General features: G+C 35.3%; 1 protein-coding gene across 1 annotated transcript in view; it reads right to left on the reverse strand.

Annotated features, from left to right (window-relative positions):
* Agps (alkyldihydroxyacetonephosphate synthase) overlaps positions 1-22,827 on the reverse strand; it is a 100,463-nt gene that overhangs the window by 6,195 nt on the left and 71,441 nt on the right. The window contains exons 5-8 of the mRNA XM_072529652.1: positions 18,935-19,089; positions 16,650-16,912; positions 10,045-10,365; positions 5,331-5,572 (exon numbers count right to left, since the gene is read on the reverse strand). Coding sequence (XP_072385753.1) covers positions 5,331-5,572; positions 10,045-10,365; positions 16,650-16,912; positions 18,935-19,089 — 981 coding nt within the window. The remainder of the gene's footprint in view (positions 1-5,330; positions 5,573-10,044; positions 10,366-16,649; positions 16,913-18,934; positions 19,090-22,827) is intronic.

Raw genomic sequence — 22,827 nt, forward strand, 5'->3', positions numbered from 1 at the left:
TATAAGTTGATCCGCTTTAGTTCGAAAGCCCCAGTGTTAATTTCTCGAGCATAGTTCAAGATTGCATAAATTTCTGTCTGAAACACAGGTATATTTTCCTGGAAAAATAGAAATGTTTCAATTTCCACCACTACTGAACCTAAAGTGCCTTTCCACTTGGAGAGGTACTTAGACCTATATCTGGGTACCATATGGTCAGAAATCATCATTAATTTGGTATCCTTAATTTCCATTATATCGTAATATCCATTTATGATATTACTATGTCCTGATCTAACCATTACTTTACTCAGGTTTACTCACAGTCTAGAAAATCCCATTGTCGTCTCCCCCTTATAGCCATGAACAAAGGTCTAGTAGGGCTTCCAGAGCTGCGGTTATTTTCTCAGAGCCCAAGGCAAATAAGTTTTTGCATCTTGGTTAGTTTGAGGAATGGATTTTTTGGCTGAAGCTTTGGCCACCATACCACTAAGGTATATGTAATTATTGGTTTTATTTTTTTCTTCTTAACTGGTTTTACAACTCGGGGTGAGTCTTCGCCACATCCACTATAGCCCTCCATCCTAGATAAATCAACTTCAGCACCATCCTTCCATCTTTTTCTGGGACGCCCTACTGATCTTCTACCGTCTGATCTTTCAAAAAACACTGTCCTTCCCTGATCTTACCACATGATCTGCCCATCTTATCCGGTTAGCTTTTATATGTCTGACGATGTTTTCAGTACCATAGAGAGTCACCAATTCAGCATTGATGCACTGCTGCACTCTCCTGTCAATCACCATGTTATACATCCAATATAACATGTTTGGTTTCCATAACACTAAGATATATGTAATTGTTGGTTTTAAACGCCTAACATTTTTAGATGAGTACGTTTACCATTAACGTAGTTACCGCTCTTTGGCGGTTTCTAAAATAATATATATATATATATATATATATATATATATATATATACATTTTCCCTTCTGGTAAATTTGTGGGACTTTTTGGACCTGATTTTGGACTTTTGGGGGCTTATGTTAAGTAAGTGACTTGAGAAAGGCACTCTGGTCGAAACAGCTGTAGTAATAATAATTTAAAATAAATTTTGTGTAAGTGTTGAAAACAAAAGTTTTCAGTTTTTTATTGTTAGCTTATGTTAAGCCCTATATTTGAAGTTAATATTGCAACTATACAGTCAGGAGCCCGTTGCATTCTATATCTGACTGTGCCAATAAATTTCTAAGATGACTATCTCAATATGAACAAAACAAAGTACATAGTAGTTAGTAAGGGCGAAATATTAAATACACATCTTTTGGTAAACCAACAGTCAATTGACAATGTAAACAGGTACACATATCTTGGTACTAACATAAACAGTCAATGGGACCACTCTACTGAAATAAAACAACGCATAGGGAAAGCAAGATCGGCGTTCGTAAAGATGAAGTCTCTTTTCAGAAGTCACGATTTACCACTTAGTACCAAAATCTCTATCAGCAGATGCTATGTATTTTCTACATTATTATACGGAGTAGAGGCATGGATGCTCTCGGAAGCTTCTTTAGGAAAGCTCGAGGCCTTTGAGATGTGGTGTTACAGGCGCATCTTACGAATTTTGTGGGTGGATTGTGTGACTAATATTGAGGTCCTACGTAGAATGGGCAAGTAATGCGAGATCACTAACACAATCAAAGAGCGCAAATTAGAATATATTGGCCATGTTATAAGAGATAATACAGATATAGAATAGAATGCAGAATACAGAATAGCTGCATTAACGTTACGTATATCTACGTTATGTGCTGCTATCCCTGTATCCATTAACGTTACGTATATCACAGGTTTGCTCAGCACGAAATCTATCCATCTGCAGCTTGTTTCGTCTATACTTTTAGACGAATCGTCTTTATGATTGCTTCGTACGAGTTGTTGTCGAAGAATTACTGATTAGTAGGTAGCAATGCATTGTTTAGTGATCAGTGTAGTAGTGTCTGGGGGCTCGGGAAACTGAGATCTCGGAAGCCCTGAGGAAGACATCAAAGAGGATATCGAAAGATATATATATATATATATATATATATATATAGCAACAAGAACTAGGAGACTTCTCTTCGATAGCGACTTAGGTGAACTGCAAATCCAAGCTTACTGGAAGCTATTGGATGATGTAAGAAATAACTTTTATTCCGACACTACATTTACATACACAGGCATGTTGTGTTACTATAACGGCCATATAGATAAACAGCATTTAATTTCATTTCAAGCTATCATAAGTCTTCTCGATAGGAGGTGAACATCGAAACAGGTGTAGGAGAATGGTGGAGTCATACTTTCATATATATATAAAGGAAACCCATTTATATCTTCACGATCTTGCTATGAAACTGCGGCGGGAATTATTCCCACTTCAAAAGCAGCTTATTTCTGATATATTATTCAATAACATTTGTCTGCCAGAAACCAATTTCAAAGCTCACTGAACTCACCGAACCTTAATAAACATCAATACTTAATTATAGATCTCTTCTTTCAAGTTTCGGATCTCGTAGAAGTACCTTATATAAATTTAACTCTCTATGAACTTACATAATTTAACTTTAAAATTGAAATTACTAGCGCATTCTCGTCCAAACAATAAGTTAAAGCATAACGATTGACATTAAAAACGTTATCGATATAACTTGGAGACCAACGATTTTGAAGAGACTAAGAGAAATCAGCACATCTTAAGTGGCAGCCAACGGCAAAATGTCATATTCATCCACTCTCATGGATGTTAAACGTTCAGCCCTGAGTATAAAACTTTTTATATTATCAATTAATTACATTTGTTCTCTGGTTCAATTCCCAGTAAAGTTCGGTCTCTACGCAAATCCTTTTATTCTTTAATGATCTGGAAAAAACTACTTGAAAATTACTTCAAAATGCAATAAATACTCTATACGGCCTACGATAACCGGTTTTAACTTCTTAACTAATAAGAAATAGTAAAATTTAACAGAAAAAGAAATAGTGCTATCTCACAAACCAACCTTAACTCCATCTTACTAGACCCGGTCGGTGTCTAAAAATTCCTTGGCCTAATCTTTGATAGCTGTTTTATATGGCGAAAGCATATCGAAAATATAAAAGCGACTGGTTTAAATAGGTTGAAAACTCTTAAAGCCTTGTTGCATCATAATTGGGGATTAGAAGAAGTTCTTCTTAGAATCTTGTTAATCCCTATTACGAAATTTAGATACGATATCAATACAGCCATCCAAACTTGTTTCGAGGCATTCAGATCCAGCGCACCAAAGACACTCTACTATGAATACCTTTTTCACTTAGATACGAGCAACTACTCTTGCTCTACTCTTGCTCTTGTCATAATCGGCTATCATATATATATATATATATATATATATATATATATATATATACACTCGCGATCATAATCTCCGGGTCACCTTGAAAATCACCGATATTTCATTTTAACGAGCTTAATCGTAAATAATAATAACACAAATACAAACTAATGCATGTTTCTGAGAATTGTTGCGGTTTCCTTTGTAACAAAGAATTCCAATAGTGCCGATTTCGCGGTAAAGTGCACACTTCCCAAAATGAACGCTACCTGTAACTCCGCTTGTTTTAAATGTCTCGTTTGTACTTCGACTTTCTGTTCAAGTGCAACGGACAAACGTTTATTATTGCCACCATTAGTGTTTATTAGTGCCATTATTAGTGTTTATTTTTTGACAAAAATGTCTTTGACTGTTTGAAACGGCACAAATTGTTGCACTTGTGGAAGACGGTCACACTCAACGGCAAGTCGCAAGAACTGTTGGCGTAAGCCTTTCTAAGGTTCAACGAGTGCTTCAACGCTTTAAGGAGGCAAGTTTGCTAACCAGGCGACCTGGCTCTGGACGAAGAAGAACGACCAAGGCACTAGATGACCGTTTCCTTGTGTTTCAGGCTTTACGAAATCGGACCTCAACTGCGGTTATGCATCAAAATCGTCTAGAGGAAGTACAAAATCGCAATTTTAGTGTTGCAACAGTCAGAAGAAGACTTCGTTCTTCTTGACTATCTTCTCGGGTAATGGCTAGACGACCGCCAGTTCGCCAGGTACTTCGAGTTGCACGACTAGCTTTTGCTCGACAATAAGCGCATTGGAGAATTAACGATTGTAGCAAAGTGTTATTCTCAGATGAATCCCGTTTCTGCCTAACTGAATCCGATGGACGTGTAAGAATTTGGAGGAGAACCGGTGAACGATTTTCACAAGCTTGCATTGCTCCGCGAATGCCATTTGGTGGAGGCTCGGTCATGGCTTGGGGAGGTATATCTTTCGACTTCCACACAGAATTACCCTTCATCGAAAATGGGTCCCTAACTACACGAAGGTACATTACGGAGATTCCGGAAGAACATGTTATGCCCAACATGGCAGGGCTTGGAGAAAACACCGTTTTTATGCAGGACAACGTGCGGCCGCACGTTGCCAAGATCAGTATGTAATACTTGGACGAAGTTGGAATTACGAGGGTACCCTGGCCAGCTAGGTCTCCGGACCTGAATCCCATCGAACATCTCTGGGACGATTTGAAAAAACGTATTCAAACCCATACACCTCCTCCTAATAACGCACGGATCTGTTAGTGAGAGAGTGGAATAACATACCACAACATGTAATCCGGAGAAAAATTGAGAGTATGCCCCGTCGTCTGCAAGAGGTTATTAGAGCAAGGGGAGGCAATACACGATATTGGTCATTGAAATTTCACTGATTTTTTACCACGTTCTGTATTTTTCATTTTTTTTCGTATGTCTGTTTTATCAACAATTTGATTTGTTTTCTGTTTTTTTCAATAAAACAATAAAAAACCATTTTTTTTTCTTTCAAAACAAACATTGATGACAAATAAAAAATACATTAGCAAAAAAAAGTAATTACTGCACCAGAGGCAAAAATATTTAAGAAACTTGAAATTTTCAAGATGACCCGGATTTTATGATCGCGAGTGTACTATAAATTCTAACTCATTAACACAGAATATTTAGAAAAATTCCCAACCCATTACCTATACAGTTAACTTACTAAAAGAAAATCTCAAACCTACAAAATTTGACTACTAATTTTCTTTCAACCATTCTACCATATACACCCACGATTTAATTTATTGAGATTGGTTTTTGGGTAGGATAAACAGAACGAGGACGTAAGTTGAGAGATTTTGATTAAATCCAATTGGTTATTTAGTAAGGTTCAGTAGTTTTTCAGTGCTAGTATTTAGGCACGCTTATAATATACTTTTTGTCATTTATGGCAGAATACATTACTTTTAACATACCTGTTATGTAACGTTACGGGATCTCCCAAACCGCAATGATTAAACCCTAAATAAAAATAAATAACGCATCCAGCATCATAGGTTTGAGTTACGCGACAATTTATTAAAAAGTGTGTGATTCCTAATTGTCTACATTCATCGGCAACCACGTGCTTAACATTCCTGACGAGTTTAACAGCTCTATCCCAAGGAACTGACGTTTCAAATGACTCGGCAACAACTTCAAATTGGAGTCCCAGATCCTAAAAACAATAACAAAACATTTTAAAATAAATATTATTTTTTACTCTCATACATATTAGAACAAAAAAAAAAATGGCGCGTTGGCAAAAGTGAATACTTTTTTTATAACACCACACACAATAAGTTCTTTAAAATATAAAATCTCTTAATTTTTTTTTAATTTTATTTTATTTATTTTATTTTAATTTTATTTAAATTTTTCTCATCATCATGTTATTCATTATCATTATTATCTTGTTTTTATGTTTATTTACTTCATTATCATTACATTCTAAATATAGTATGCATATATAGAAGTCGATGAGCAGAGTAATAAGTATATATGTACCTACTTATATTATGGATATTAAGGCATACAGAGCGATAAGAATTATTCACTTCAATAATAAGATTTAAAGTTAATGGATTTAAAAAAAAAAACAAAAGAATTGAACTCCAGTCAATCGCGTGAAAAGTAAAACAAGTAAATAAAGGTTAGGATAACCACGGTTCTAAATCGACGTCAATCCAAAGGAGTATATATAACTGTTTGTATGTGAAAATAAAATTGTTGTTTTTTTACTATTTTCCTTATAACTTCATCATATTTTCTCATTTTTTAAACGTTCCTTGTACTTCTACAAATATTTCAAAATCAAAATTAGTCAAATCCATCCAGTAGTTCTCGAGTTGTTATAAAAGAGTTATAAAAAAATAAAATGACGTTTGTTAAACGTCATTTTATTGTTATAATAAGTTTAATTGTATATTACTGTATACCGCAAGGTTGCTACACGCGTCTCGATCACGCTAAATATTATTTCGGGCCCGTTCAAAAACGAAAGAAGTATTCACTTAAAAAAGAGAATGTTTGTGATCGCAGCAATTTTAAGACTAAATATAAAACCAAGATGAAAATCTTCGGAACTTCTTGGTTATTAGGTAACTAAAAAAATATAAAAAAAGATAAAAAAATTGTTTATTTTATCGCCTCTATTCTTTAACATCTACGAATTTACCTTCAAATACAATTGCCAAATAACTGTCAAAGTGTGGATACGCATTTTTAAATACCCCGCATTTTAAAGTTTATTTCGTTGGATTTAAAGCAATACCGCGTAATTTAAAACTAATTTTATTCCGCTAGTTTTTTTTAATTGTAGTGTTTAATAAAAACATTATCGCATAGTGCTTAAAAATCTGTTACTTTCCCTATGGGACTGGCATTGACTCGAGGACACTTTTAAGTGCCTCTAACAATATTCTAAGGTCATCTGAATTAATGGAGCCTGAAGAAAATGTGATACCCAATAGAGGATTTAACATACATTCAGATAAGTATAATCTTGAAAACATTTTTGTGTATATTGAAAGGATAGATAACACCGATCTTCGTCGCTTACATCCAATTACAATAGGCCATATTTTGTACAAAAAACTGGGAATTTCTAATATCCTTTAAGTAAGGGGAATTATTAGGAACAGAATTAAGGTGGTAGTAGCTTCTATACATGATGCAAATAGTCTTATAAATAATAGTAAACTAAAGGAAGAAAATTTGAAAGCCTTTATTCCGGGTCACTTATTAGAAAGCAAGGGTTTAATTCGGGATATTGATACTCAATTTGATACTGTCTATTTACAGGAAAATATTGAATCTCTTCACGTATCTTAAATATTAAACGAATGCATAGAAAAATTGAAAAAAATGGTACTATTGAGTATGTTGCAAAACGAACTGTTATTGTAGCTTTTGAAGGCAATATACTGCCTCAGTATGTTATTAAAAATCGAGTTTTTTGTCCAATCGAACAATTTGTAGGTAGGGTTACTCAGTGTTATAGGTGTTTGAGATACGGTCACATTTCAAAACAGTGTAGAAGTTCTCAAAATTTATGTATTCGATGTGGTGCCAATAAAGATGAGAATCACTCTTGCGAAAATTCTGACACTAATTGCATTAATTGTAAGTGTACTGAACATGTTTCGGTTTCAAAAAATTGTCCTTCTTACCAAAAACAACAAAAAATTAAAAATATTATACCATATTCCGTTTAAAATAGTACAGTATGGAGATGACCTCTGCATATATATTGAAAATAAGAAATTTAATAACACTATCGCTTCTCTAAAAGACATATATGGTCTCATTTAAATCACAGAAGGCAGTTCCCAGACAAATTTCTTCTCAAAATATCCAGAACCAAAAATAATCTATATTCAAATATAGCAGTATTAAATGAACAAGATCTTACAAATAAATATTGGTCGAAGAAAAATTCCCCAGTACTGTGTATCGAACTTCAATCTAATCAAGATATCCAACACAATTCACAACTGGAAATCTCCTGGACGGCGTTCAAAACTTCTGGTTTAAGAAGTTCTGGAGTATTCATGAGTGCTTATCAGCATTTATTAATCACCCTATTTCTAATCCGCAGAAAATACCATCTTTCATAACCCAGAGAACAACTTATTTAATGCCAAAAGATCAAAATAACACCCAAGATAAAACCAAGTATCGCCCAATTACTTTTCTTCCAACTCTGTATAAATTGATCACATCCTGTGTAGCCCGGCATATCTACTAACACTGTGCTCTAAACAATATTTCATGGTCCATGCCCTTGTTCTATGGGCTGCAAAGAACAACTTAACGACTCTGTCATTTCTAATCAAGCATATAGCAAAAAATGCCTCAAAAGGAAAATCTTTGACCAATGTGTGTTACCTGTACTCACTTATGGAGCGGAAACATTAACACTCACAAAAAAGGGACTGAACTCAACTGGCATAGGTTTTATCATCAAAAATAACACAAATACTGTTGTGGCAAAACGTAATCATCTATTTTATATGGGTGATTTAAAACTATTGGCTTCCACTCGAAGCCACCTGGATCAGATGCTAAAATTAGTAGAAAATTTCTTTTAATGATATTAGTATGCACTTCGGTCTTGGACAATTGCCGTGTCTTAAATATAATCAAAGGAAAGGTTCAGTCCGGCGGATTCGATATGCAAAATGGCCAGAACATCGAGGCCATAGGTGAAAATGATATGTATAAATACCTCAGAATAAAGCAAGCGCGGAGAATTGACCATAAGCAAATAAAAACTGAGATAACTACTGAGTTTATACGAAGGGTAAAACCGCTGCTCCGTTCACACCTTAACAGTAAAAATTTGTTTAAGGCACTAAACACCTACGCATGTTCCGCGCTTAGCTACTCGGATATAGAACGGAAGCGGACTAAAACGGATATAGAAAGTCTTCAGCGAAAAGTACGAACACACCTCACAAATGCACAAAAACACCATTCTCGAAGTGCAGTAGAAAGAACGACATTATCACGGTATTTAGGAGGACGAGGACTTATGGATATAAGTGACCAATTAGAAAAACAGATTACTAATTTAAGAACTTATTTTCAGGTGCAGGCGGAGACATCTACTCTACATCCCGCGATTTTTGTAGTGGATGACACAACATCGATCAAACTGAATGAACCAGAAATGCGCATAAACCATCTTATTAAGAACGAAAAAATGCGCACCTGGATGGGTAAACCTCTGCAATGGCGACATCCCAATGAGGTCAGTCAAGACTATGTCGACCATTTAGCGTCGAACTATTGGTTGACATCAGGAAAGATGTTCCCTGAAACAGAAGGTTCATTACTTGCCATTCAGGATCCTGAAATATATCGTCAAAGACCTTCAGGTCCAAGGGTCTGCCAGGCATTTGCTGCAACTGAATATAAAGAACGACATGACTGACTCAGTAGCGAAGATCCTTCATCAAGAGATAGCTTTCAAATTGGGACTTCTCCAAACAAGCCATCTCCCATATGATCAATACGTTCCTGAGAGTATGCTTGAGAACGACAACTATAAGTTATATTGGGAACGCACTGTACTCAAAAATCAAACAGTAGCACATAATAGACCAGATCTCGTACTAGTTAGTAAACTAACGAGACAAACAACACTAATCGATGTGGCGATACCTAACAACAATAATCTGCGTGTTAAATACAACAAAATCGCCAAGAACAGAAATCTGGAAATACAAATAAGGAGACAATGGAGAATGGAAAGTACCCAGACAATACCTATTATTCTTTCTACTACTGGAGCCACTCCAAAGAACCTTCTAGAAAACATAAAAAAGCTGGGTCTAAATGAATATCTATATAAAACCATGCAGAAAGCTGTGCTACTCTCAACGTCCACATGCGTACGAAGATTTTTTGAGATACACCGACGTATCAAGTCACCTAGGGTTCGATAACACAGAAAAAAGAGTCTCACCAGAGCTCAATCCTTTTGATACCGTAGTTATCTGCGATGAGTGAATTTTCCCCTCAGAGGAAGTGTGAGCCGTATGAATAAATCTGGACACAAGATGAAAGATAAGTTAATATATTGTAATAATAATCATCTCCTTCAGAACTAAGATTAGGCTAATAACGGTTAAAAAAGGAACTTACCCTAATATATGCAATAACGAACGTTAACATATATCCCCTTTCTCCATTTTGTTCGCCTGCGGGAAATCCTCCATAATTTTTACACAAATTATAAAGATTTTTTTCATTGATTTTAACTTCACTTTCTTCGCCTTCAAATAGAAGAGTCATAACACACATATAATCTGGATCAAATCCTTTAATCATCGTGATGTAAAATTTCTTAATACCGTCCAATACTAAACCAAAATAAGTAGATTCTGGTTTAAGAATTAAAGCAAATTTGAATTGCTCATTGTCCATTAACCTAATTGAAGCTGGCTGCCACTTTCTTTTTGCTACCTATAAAATTAAAATTCTGTAAGTACAACCTATAGTTTTTTTTTTAATTAAAGTATCTTGGCAACTATAGGCCATTGACACTGGTACAAAATTTGTTACAATATGTTTACGTTTACATACATATAAAATCTGTTTATATATAAGTTAGAATACATTACCAACATCTTAATATAATTACACTAAGAAGTAAAGATGACAAGTCTTTTAGGAAACGAATTATGGCACTGTACATGTTTGTAGAACCAAGTAGATCATTTAAATTATTCTCTATGAGGTTTGTAGTGGAGACATTCTAGTAATATGTGCTGGACTGTTATTACTAGGAGTCATTACAATGTTCACATCGATGGCGGTTTTCCATGAGTAAGACGAGTGTGCCCTATTCTGAGCCTTCTGATAATAATATTGTATTTTCTGTTCATTTGGGGCATGGTGATGGAGGTAATAGTTAGTTGAATTGTGCATAGTTTTGTATTTGGCACGTTACAGTGTGTTTGCCCAGTGCTTAATACATTGTTCTTGATACTAGCCTTTAGATCTTGGTGAAATTGTATGTTGACCATATTTTCGAAGGAGCAGGCCTGTTTTGCTTCATGATCGGCGTTCTCATTTCCATTGATACCAACGTGGTATGGTATCTAGACGATGGTTACTGAAAAAACATTTTTTTGACTGCTGTTGGCAGATACTGTGAATGTCCTGTACAATAGGATGTATGGAGTATATATTTCTGATTGAATTAATTGCGGAGAGAGAATCGGTGCACATTGCTAATGATTTGTCATTAGTAATGGGCGAGTCTAATGATTTGAGTATAACGTACAGTTCGGCTGTGTGTATAGTGCATCTGGGAGAAAGTTCGATATGATGCTACTGTTATATTTGAGGTGCTGACGGCACAACCGACGGTCTGTTCTTCTTTGGAGGCATCTGTGCAGAGAATCTGTTATAATGCTGTGTCTGTATAAGTTCTTCAAATGTTTTTACCAAGAGAGTTCTGGGCGTTTCTTCTTTTTTGTATTGATTTAAGCTGGTGAGGACAGTAGGTAGCTTTTTGGTCCACGGGAGAACTCTGGACGTAGTAACAGGAGTTGTGAGTGTTAGTCTGTATCTTTTAGCAATGCTTTTAAAATTTGTAAGAGAGGCTGTGCTCGAGGGTAACTATTATCTGGAACAGAATGGGGAGTATTAATTAGTTTAATTACTTGGTTTTTCGTTTTAGTAGACATTCTAGAGAAGTAAAACAGTAGTAAATGTTGCCGTCTTCTAAAAAGTGACTATATAAAGACTTTCAGAAGGATTTGATTTAAATACGCCGAGGCTAATGCGTAATGAAGTATTGTGAATTGTATTCAGGCTTTTAATGTGAGTGTCGGAAGCAGATATTTAGCGAATGCTTCCGTAATCCAACCTAGAGCGGATTAAGGTTCTGTAAATTCTTAAAAGGACTTTCTGTTCTGCCCCCATTGATGATGAGCTAGAGTTTTTAAGATATGATTATATTTTCTATTTAGACAGTTTGTTTTGTATCTGATCTCTTCATGTAAGTCTTTTATAGAATATTACTCCTAATAATTTGTGTTTATCAACCACTTGAAGAGGAGATCCATTTAGGTGAAGTAGACTAGGGTGAGTGTGATGTCTTCTAGTGAAGTGTATGACTAGATTTTTCAGATGAAAATTTACTCCAATTTTATTGGACCAGTTATGAAGACTGTTAAGAGTATGTTGGAGTAAAGAGCATGTGCTCCTTGTAACTACCTTGGCAATAAAGAACAAGATCATCAGCGTATATTGACTATTTTACTGGAGGGAGAACAAGAGAGTTTATATCGTTTTCCCGTTTGCAACCAATTTGAATGATCTCTATTGTAAGAAATTGTTTATAAAGGTGATAATATTACCCGTTAAATTGAGTTCCTCAAGCTTTTTAATGATAACAGCTCTGTTTATTGTGTCGAAGGCGCTTTCTAAATCTAAGGCAACTGTGATGACGTCAATCTTATTTGCTATAGCTTTGGTTATTTCTGTTTGAAGAAGTACCAGGTTATCCATGGTACTTCGATTGAGTCTGAATCCCGACTGTGCTGCATCTTTCAGATTGTGTTCTTCAAGAAACCAAAGCAAACGTTTATTTATCATCTTTTCTAGTAGTTTGCAGATTGTGCATATTAGTGAGATTGGCCTGTAGGTATTGGCAGCGTTAGAAGATCATTTCTTCTGATCGGTATGGTAAGCGACTGTCGCCAAAGACTCGGAAAGCTTTGGCTAAACCATATCTTATTATAGAGCGCAATCAGCTTCGAGAGGGTTGAAGATGGAACAATGGAAACAAAAATAGACGAGCCGCCACTTGCTCGTAGCTGTGTAGGTCTTAAAAGTTATAAGTAGTGGAGTTTTTTAGATAGGGGTTGTGAGCTTTGGTGAAATTGGTTTCTTGAAGACAGATAAACTTGGCGAAAAGTCCGACATGAGTTTTTGTAAGTATTCTAGTCTGGGGTAAAAACCATCGCAGTTCTATTGAGTTAGTCTTAACATGGTGTTAGTATTAATAAGAGCTGATTTGAGAAGATTGGGATGGTTCTGAGCTATTAGAATAGGCGGAAAGATTTGGACTGGGAGTACTTTCGGGTTCTTCTGGATCAGTGCCTAAGGCCCTTTTCAGTTTTTTGGTTAAACAGGTTAGCCTGTTTTTGATAGACCTCTCCTGACAAGTTGGATGTAATGTTTGGTTGTTAGAAATTAGACCTGAAACATTTCCTGTAAACTAAAGAGCTTCAGCGCAGGGGTCACTACAGATGAAAGTGTTTTCGCTAAAGGCTATCAAGTTTTCTGGAGGAATAACAAGTGATTCTGCGTTTGCTTATAGGCTTCTTTAACAGCGTTTTTTGTTAAACCAGAAAGGTAACGTTCTGACGGTGAACTTGTTTTGGGTTTCTTTTTTGGTTTCTTAATATCTCTACTAGGGGAAGGCATGATGTGGCCTCGGACGGATATGCGACAGAGATGCTATCGGGAATATCAGTCTGCTTACTTGTACTTTCGATTTCAGAGTGGCCAAGTTTATGTGTGGGTGTATGGTTAGTCGGTATGGAATTTTTTAGATCTGAAGCAGACATCTGTGGTAGTGTTGCGGGTAGTATAGAAGACTGTGGTGGTGTGGGAACTGTTACGTGGGTTGATCAACGGCTGAGGTTGCGATGTTATATAATTGGGTGGAGGATTGGGACAATTTGAGGCAATATGCCCTGATTTTTTGCATATGAAGATTGCATTTGTTGGTGCCTAAGTTCTTTTATAACATTTTCTGCAAGGTCGTAGATGGAGATATATTGGATATTATTATCCTTTTGTGGGAGACACTAGCCTGCGGACATTCATCACAGAGTTTCCTACTGTAAGATGAGATTTTAGAAGTTTGTCGACGAGTTCGGAATTAGTTAAATAGATACAGATTTTGTTATTATATATTCTGTATGTAAATAGGATTTGTTTGGGACCAATAGCATCACCTACTGCCTTAACGTAATCGAACAATTTTAGATTTTCATCTACACGCAATATGCAATTATTTCTTGCATATGAAGATTGCATTTGTTGGTGCTTAAGTTCTTTTATAACATTTTCTGTAAGGTCGTAGATGGAGATATATTGGATATTATTATCCTTTTTGTGGGAGACACTAGCCTGCGGACATTCATCACAGAGTTTCCTACTGTAAGATGAGATTTTAGAAGTTTGTCGACGAGTTCGGAATTAGTTAAATAGATACAGATTTTGTTATTAGATATTCTGTATGCAAATAGGATTTGTTTGGAACCAATAGCATCACCTACTGCCTTAACGTAATCGAACAATTTTAGATTTTCATCTGCACGCAATGCTATGGCCTGATCCCTCTTTGGAAAAGTTGATCTAGGAATTGATCTTGAAAAGTTGTGAACTGTGAGGATCTGATGAAAGAACTGTATTTGTTATCGGTACCCCAAAAGGTACACGAAAAGTTCAATTACTTTTTGATTTAGTTAAATTTTATGTATTTTCTTCCAAAAATACATTTTAGGTAGGTCTACCCCACTGGTAGCAGCCAGTTTTTGAAGAAATTACCAATTTGCTAATTAATTAATAAATCCAAGAAAAAAAAACTTGCAATTAGGCTTATCAATACATACGGTAAAGTCTGGTCTTACTAGTATTTTAAAGTATTTGTTTGATTTTACAAAAAGCACTAAAACTTGGAGCAAAACACTAATACGATGTTATCTCGTTCAAGTACTGCGATCCAACCTAAAGTTTATTGCTATATGCTATCTATGTTTTAATAAAAAAAATAAACAAGATGTACGCAAAAAAAATATTTTTAAAAATCAATAATATTCTTATAGGACCTTCAACAGTTAGAGATATACTACCACAAATAGGTATATTAAGTCCCATACTGTACCTTATACAAAAGCAAGAAAAACGTCGAAATTCACGAAAATATAACAATTTGGGGATGACGTAACTTATAGTGGTCAAACCGAAATTAAAGAAACAATTAAAATTTTAAATCATAGTTTTATACAGATTAGGAAAAATGCCCTATAAAAATTAAATTATCAATACAACTTTTCAGGTTCATAAATTTTAAAATATCTAGGTGTTAATTTGGACTAGAAACTTTTGTGGAAGGAATATATAGAAAATTTAACTACAAAAACAGAAAGAGCACTAAAAACCAGTTTTAATGCATAGAGCTTGTATATGAGTAATAATAGACATTTACAAGAATGGACCTAAAGATGCCAACAATACCATATGTATAGGACCAATCAGAAAAAAAAAGAATACAACATTTAAAACAACCAATACATTCAGATATATTCTGTCCAAAACCAAACCTAACAACACACAAGAAGATCAAATAACTGCATCTATAAAATACCCTGTGAATGTAACTATGTGGGAGAATGTATTTATGTGGGAGAAACCGCAAGACCGTCAGGAAAAACGAAGGATGAAACATAAGGTCATCGAAGACACATCATCTGCAATTATACATAATACATATACATCACATAATACATAAACATATAATAAATAAACACACAAAACAATCATCCTAAGGGTACAAAAAACAACACCTTCAGAATTTTCAACTAAAAGCATAGCTAATTTCCTAGAAGATTGAGGCCATGTAAGTCACCCGTCAATGTAGAAATTAATACCCGCCAACCAACTATTGGTTATAAGAACAGCTCACTATTTTAAAATAATCATCCTTTGTAAAAATTTTAAGTCCTCAAAAAGTACGCTGCCGAATATTTTAAGTGCATATACTAAGAAAATAATGCCTCTATAAATACTAAATCGTTCTATCTATATAAGTATAGAACTTTCACAAAAATAGTGCCTTCATTATCCTAACGATATCTCAAAAATGATGCTATAGCAATAAAATAATCCCCTCTTATAAATCTTCTATTGTTGAATATTTGTAAGTTGTCAGGACCGCCTTAAATCCTAATTAAATAATCTTCTTAAACCACCGCTGTGTGTATTGCTGGATTTACCATTTATTTACCAAAATTATGCATAAATCAATGCACTATATTTGTGGATGTACCTTACTATCAGTTTAAGTACTATTATTACCAAAAGTTGGTCACTACCTTCCTTATACATTTCATAACAGATTTCGTCGATTCCTGAGGCTTTATTAGTTTTTGAATGGCACTTCTTCTATTGTTGATGCTTCAATGATTAGTTACTGATGTAGGTTTAGTTGATATTTTCTACGTTGTGCTTTCTTCAAGATAATATAAATTGGGATGTTAAGAACCGGTATCATATACAAATTTCACCGCTAATATCTCTACATCTTTTTATTCTTAGCTTAAATTCTTGATAGCTACTATTTAGGGATTTGTAGTATTTTCTTTTTTCATTTTAATCAAATAAACTTTGTATCTGATTTGACGTTATGTGTTAATATTCCATCTTCTAGTCGATGGATTTCTGCAAAATATCTCGTATTTTCTGGCTAATATCTTCTTCTTCTTCTAGGTTTTCTCTCCTTATTTTATTTTCTAGTTACTCTCTATCAGTGTTATGTTCTATTCCATTGAATATGTCAAGTTCAACTTGATAACATAAAGTATGGTTAAAAACATATTTAATATTTATTATTATTTGTCATGGAGACTGTCAACCAAAGGTAGTTCAATTTTTTTACATATTTCTTTACTTCTCTTATTTTAAATACTGAAACTTGTGTAAATTAAGATAATTAAATATCTTACTTCTCTCATAAACTCCACGCCTTTTTCAAATGAAGGAAACACTATACTACCATACTTCTTGCATTTTGGCAGTGGTCGAATTTTAAGTAACACTTCCGTAATAACTCCTAATGATCCCTCGGATCCTAATATTATATGGTTGAAATCTGGGCCACAGCTAAGTCGTGGTACTTGACAGTTTTTTTGTAGAACACCCTTAGGAGTTACCATTTTTACATGAACCACAAGATCTTCTATATTACCGTAGACGTTCTTTTTCATTCCTACAACAAAACAGTAATACTTTTAAATATTTTATTGCATGGGAATAAACCACAATTTTAATTAAAAATACTTTATATCTGATTAGAACTCCTAATAATGTATTTTTCGAACGATTTCTTAGGTGGAAATCGAAACGTTAAAAATAAAGTATTTTTTAATTAAAGTTGTGAAGTTTGGGAAAGTATTTTTGTATACAATTTATTATAATTTTTTTCAATTAAATGTGCGTCAATAAAATCAATCATAGACGATAGAAAGGGATTCGAGGGTGACTAGATTTAGAAAATATAAATGGATCAGTATTGTAGCGAGATTAAATAAAACGAGCGGTTCGAATTTATATACATATATTTATTTATAAGTTTACAGTTCGGTACTCTCTTATCAACTAACTCTACTTCTAACATTGTTACCTATATATACCAAAAGTATTATGTTCGAGAATATTCTGGCGTAGTCCCACCTCTAATTCGCCTACGTGACCGGTTATTCTCTCTCGCACTCGATACACCGCGAAGCTTCTCGAAGAGTATTAGAGATGCAATGCAACCGTTACCTGGGCCATGCCGAGAGCATGTTCGTAACACTGCTCCCCTCTTAAATCTGATCGTCCCGATCAGCAACTCTATATGTAGGCGCAGGATGGCGAAATCTACAGGACTCTCCAGCTCTGCATGAACTCTTTAGAAAGAAATAACAGTCTACTGACTTTGAAGGATACGATCTCATCGGGTTAACGCAACACACAGTAATTCGTACGCCGGTTTCTCGGAAGATTACTTCAAGCATGCTTCTGACAATCTTCCAGTCCAGATTATCTAGTGCATGGCCTATCTTGGGTAAGGCCAAATTCTTGATGTCATTGCACACAATTTTCTTCAAATTAGTTAGAGCACGCCATATATCCTCGTAGCTTGCCCTGTCTGTATACGGCTTCCTGGTCACCATATACAGCAAAGATCGAGAACCATCTTCTAATCTCAGTACTCTTCCAACTTTAGGCTGCTGGTTTTTTAACTCGTCCAAACGACCGAATTTCTTATAAAATACGGATGAGATTCCTTTAGTCATCTCAATATCTTGGGCAACACAGTGGGCTAGAGAGACGTTATGCGGAACACTAAAAAGATCCTGCTGAACTTCTGTGGTCACGCCGAATCTAGCACTCTCTCTGCGTAATTTGACATAAATTCATTAAAGCTTGGTCGCCGGTCATCTTTGATCTCATGTTGAAGGGTTCGTGCTTCTTCTGTTTCATTTGAGCCAGCATATGGTGCAAGACGATTTATGTGAACTACTTTTGGTTTACCTTTCGGCAACTTCTTAATTCGGTATATTACGTCATTTATTTTCTTTTTAATTTCATACGGACCTTCCCATTGTCTTTGCAGTTTGGGAGACAAGCCTCGACGACGTTGTGGATTATAAAACCAAACAAGATCACCTACTTCATAGCTTTCACTCTTGCATCGAGAATCATATTGATCTTTCATTCTGTCACTGGCTATCTGGATGTGTTGTCGGGCAAGTTCATGAATGTTGTTCATTCTTAACTTCAGGCGGTCGACATAATCTTCGCTTGCAACATGTTCTTCGGAAGGTCTGCAGCCAAACTCTAGGTCGCAGGGTAAACGAACTTCACGACCTAACATCAGGCAGGTTGGAGTCTAGCCTGTAGTTTCATTCACGGCCGAGCGGTAGGCCATTAGGAATAAATGAATGTGCTGGTCCCAATCTCTTTTTACTAATCGGAAAAAGCATAGGTCGACCTAGAAACATATGGAATAATACCATTCCAAAGTTTGAAGAAAAACAGGCAATATACCTAAATAAATGAAGAATTAGAAGACATAAATTTGTGATAGACATTATTTTACATTAGTGCAATCTACAAAATGCAGTACCATATGCAGAATTATTTTTACCCTCCTACTAGTTAGTACTTTTTAGAAGGTTATGATGATCAAAATAAGAATCACGTATATGCGCATGTCTTTTAAGATAAAATATAATAGATATACCTGATGCTCTCGTGGCGACCCAACCTCCGAGTGTAGAAAATTCATAGCTGTCTGGTTCGTGTCCACTTGTATAACCGAGTTTCTTCAGTTCTCTTTCCATATCTTGACCTACGATACCACTCTCGAAGCAAGCCACAAGATTTTCTTTGTCCAGCCTAAAATATAAGTAATATAAACTAAAAATGAGAAGCAATATGCATTAAATTAATTCAGTAATACCTAATTCAGTAATCCCAAAATATTATTCGCGATGTAACAATAAAACGATGTAACGTAAAACAAGCTAAATAAAGAAGTACAAGGCAACTTATAATTAATTAGCATATGAATTATATTTAAAGGTAGTTAAAGGCTGGTTATGGACCTAGGAGGTAATATGAGATGTCGACTCTTATATTGCAATAAAACTTTGAGAAATGTCCACCCGTTTCCCAACGAAAGGGTTAAGGGTTCTGGAAACAGAACTCGGCTCTGACAGTAAATCCTACTCTCACGTACTCGAAGACATATATGTCGCGTAACCACCGGGTATATGGCGTATAATGGATGTGCGTTATATAGCAGCGGAGAGAGGGTGAAATGCGAATATCTGCCGCCTTAAAACTGGAACATGTGGACTAAGGGAAGAAACCCCAATAGAAAATCCTGGTCCTCCAAGCTTGGGGGTTGGGGCGATGGGCCAGTCCCTCATCATCTGGAAAAAACTCTTTTGACTAAAAATTCTAACGCCGAGCCTCGGAATATGGATGGAAGCTTACGATGACGACATCTGGCAAAAACAAGGATTTTGAAAATTGGTACTTGGAAGACTCAAGGCATCTCACAAGACAATGGAAATTTTAACTGAAATGACGAAGCAAAAAATGGACATCATAGTGCTCTCTGAAACCAAAAAGAAAGGCCAAGGAAATGAACAGATAAAAGACTACATTCATATATGGTCGGGAGTAGAGAAACACGTACTCGCTAAATCAGGGGTCTCAATTCTTATAAAAAAATAGTTAAAAAAATATATATAAAAGACTATGCGTACATCTCTGAAAGAATTCTGACAATAACTGTCATATTGTACGGCATCGAAACAATAGTTGTTGGAGTCTATGCGCCAACAGACGATTCAAATCAACAAGTTAAAGATTCCTTTTATGAAGGGTTATCAAACATTTGTGATAAAATAAAAATTCATCAAGAAATAATACTGTTAGGAGACCTAAATGTCAGATAGGTTCTCAAATAGACGATGACGTGATGGGACGGCACGGAGAAATAGTTAAAAATGGTTCAGGGGGCAGCTTAATTGAGTTCTATCAAATTTTTGGTTTAAAAATAATGAATACCCAATTCCAACAACGAAGTCCGTACTGCGTTAATTAAAATGAAAAACGGGCGATCTCCAGTACCTGGCAATATAGCTGTAGAGTTACTTAAAGCAGGAGGTTCACTCCTAATAGAGCGAATAACTTTTCTAACGAATCAATTCTGCCAACAAATTAAAGTACCATCTGAATGGAAAACCGCTCACCAAGTGTCCATCTTTAAAAAGGGTAATCGAAAAGATCCTAACTGCTACAGAGGATTAAGTGTCCTACCTACTTTCGGGAGATTGTTTGGAAAGATAATAAATAATTGGAAAAATACAAGATGATGTAGGACATCTAATTAGCGAAGACCAAAGTGGATTTACGCCTGGTAGATCTTGCACTGATAACTTGTTTATACTCCAACAATTAATAGAAAAAAGAATAGCGGTTGGTACGGAAATAAATCTAGCCTTCATCGACCTAGAAAAGGCGTATGATACAGTTCCAAGACATAAATTGTTGTAAGCTTTACAACAACTCGGCATTACTCCATACCTTTTAGGAATAATCACAGAAGTATATAGGGATAACACTACTTACCTAAAAATCGGAAATAGACTATCAGAGCCAATAAAAGTAACTAATAAAGGACTAAGAGAAAGATGCAGTCACCCTTACTGTCTAATTTATATATTGAGGCAGAGCTCCAAAATTGGAAAAACCACTCCAGGGAATGGGAATCCCCATAGGAAATGACGTACTGTTCTCCCTGAACTTTGCGGATGACCAAGTCATCCTAACTCAAGATTCTTATGATCTAGAATTTATGATAAAGCGTCTATACAGAGAATATGTAAAATGGGGGTTACAAGTCAGCATGAAGAAAACAGAATATTTAGTTATCAATTCAGATGCAAGGTTTAAAGTGTTGATAGACGAGGACGTGGAAATTAAACAAGTGGAAAAATTTATATATTTAGATGCACTCATTGATAAGGACGGCTTGGGAGAAACCGAAATTAAACACCGAATTAATCAGGGACGTAAAATTGTAGGATGTCTATCGATGTAGGTGGGATCGCAACACTTCCAAAAGGTACAAAAAAAGAATAGGACAAACCATGGTTGAATCAGTTCTTTGTTATGGCTCTAAAGTATGGACAATTAATGCAGACCTGAAGAGAATATTGTTGGCAGTTGAAATGGATTATTTGAGAAGAAGTGCTAGAACATCAAGGCTGGAAAGGAAGACCAACGAGTCTATAAGAAATAACATGAATGCTACAGAAACGGTCATTGACAGAATATAAAGAAGAGGTTTAAAATAGTTTGGACACCTATTGGGAATGCCTGACGTACGTTGGCTCCAAAAACTTCACAGACGGAAGCCCCTGGAAGAAGAAAAGGAGGTAGACCTCGACGCTCATGGAATGAAGGAATTAGAAGAGCGATGGAATCGAGAGGTTTGGAGGAGGAGCATGCCTTGGACCGGGAGGATTGGCGGAGGAGAACGGGAATACGGCGATAGCCGTCTCCAAAATGTATTGTATTTACAGTTGTAAGTTGGATCCTGCAATATATATATATATATATATATATATATATATATATATATATATATATATATATAAATTATATTTTAACTTTATAGGTTAGTGTTCTGAAAAGATTGTGACCCGATAGGGAAACATAATGTATACTTACAAAGAGGAGGACTGGGAGGAGTACTAACACCAATATTATAGAACATAGTTGTTGATGACCTGATTTAAGAGCTCAATAGCGAATGGATCTGTAGCGAAATTTACACCAAATGCGTTACACCCTACACAACACAGAGACATGAAAGTCTCTGAAAGAATAATAGACGAAACCTGACTGGCTGCGTTTAGAAAACCTGCAGATTAAAATCAAGGGGTATCTTCTGGTTGTACACTACACAGTGGTGATACGATCGACGGTAACTTATGAATGTATACTTTGACAGAAAAAAATACATTTTTCTTTCGGAGATATTTCTCGATAAAAATTTTCATTTCTTCAAGATATTTATACATTTATAATAATAAAACCCATCGGTATAGCGCGTGAAAAATACCAAAATCGGTATACGTAAAAAATGTATTTTCTCGGCTTCCAATGAAGCAATTTTCTGAATTTTTTTTTATCCGACGTAACTCGAATAAAGCCATCTAAAAAACGCATTAATAAATACCGGGGATGCTTTAATTTTGTTATAAATAAATGAATTTATTTATACTCCAGTCGTCAGAGAAGAAAATGCCATTGAACCTCTAAAAATCATACGAATAAGCAGAATTCCCCGGCTTCCCCCTAAAACCACTGACCCCTGAACTAAACCTGAACTGCTGAATATTGAACATTATAAAAATTGTGTATACTCGCAACATTCTTCTTAAACTTCTTAAGAACGGTAATTCGTTAACAATAAAGTATATTTACTTACATTCTTTCTATAATAGACTTTTTGTTAATGGTAGGTTAGAAGTAAAACGGCAAACTACAAAAATTATCTATAGTCTTGTGTTTGACACTTGTCGAATAGTCGTTATCGTTTCTCCACGGGTGGTA

Source organism: Diabrotica undecimpunctata, chromosome 4 (genome assembly GCF_040954645.1).
Source record: "Diabrotica undecimpunctata isolate CICGRU chromosome 4, icDiaUnde3, whole genome shotgun sequence".
NCBI classification, from domain to species: Eukaryota; Metazoa; Arthropoda; class Insecta; order Coleoptera; family Chrysomelidae; genus Diabrotica; species Diabrotica undecimpunctata.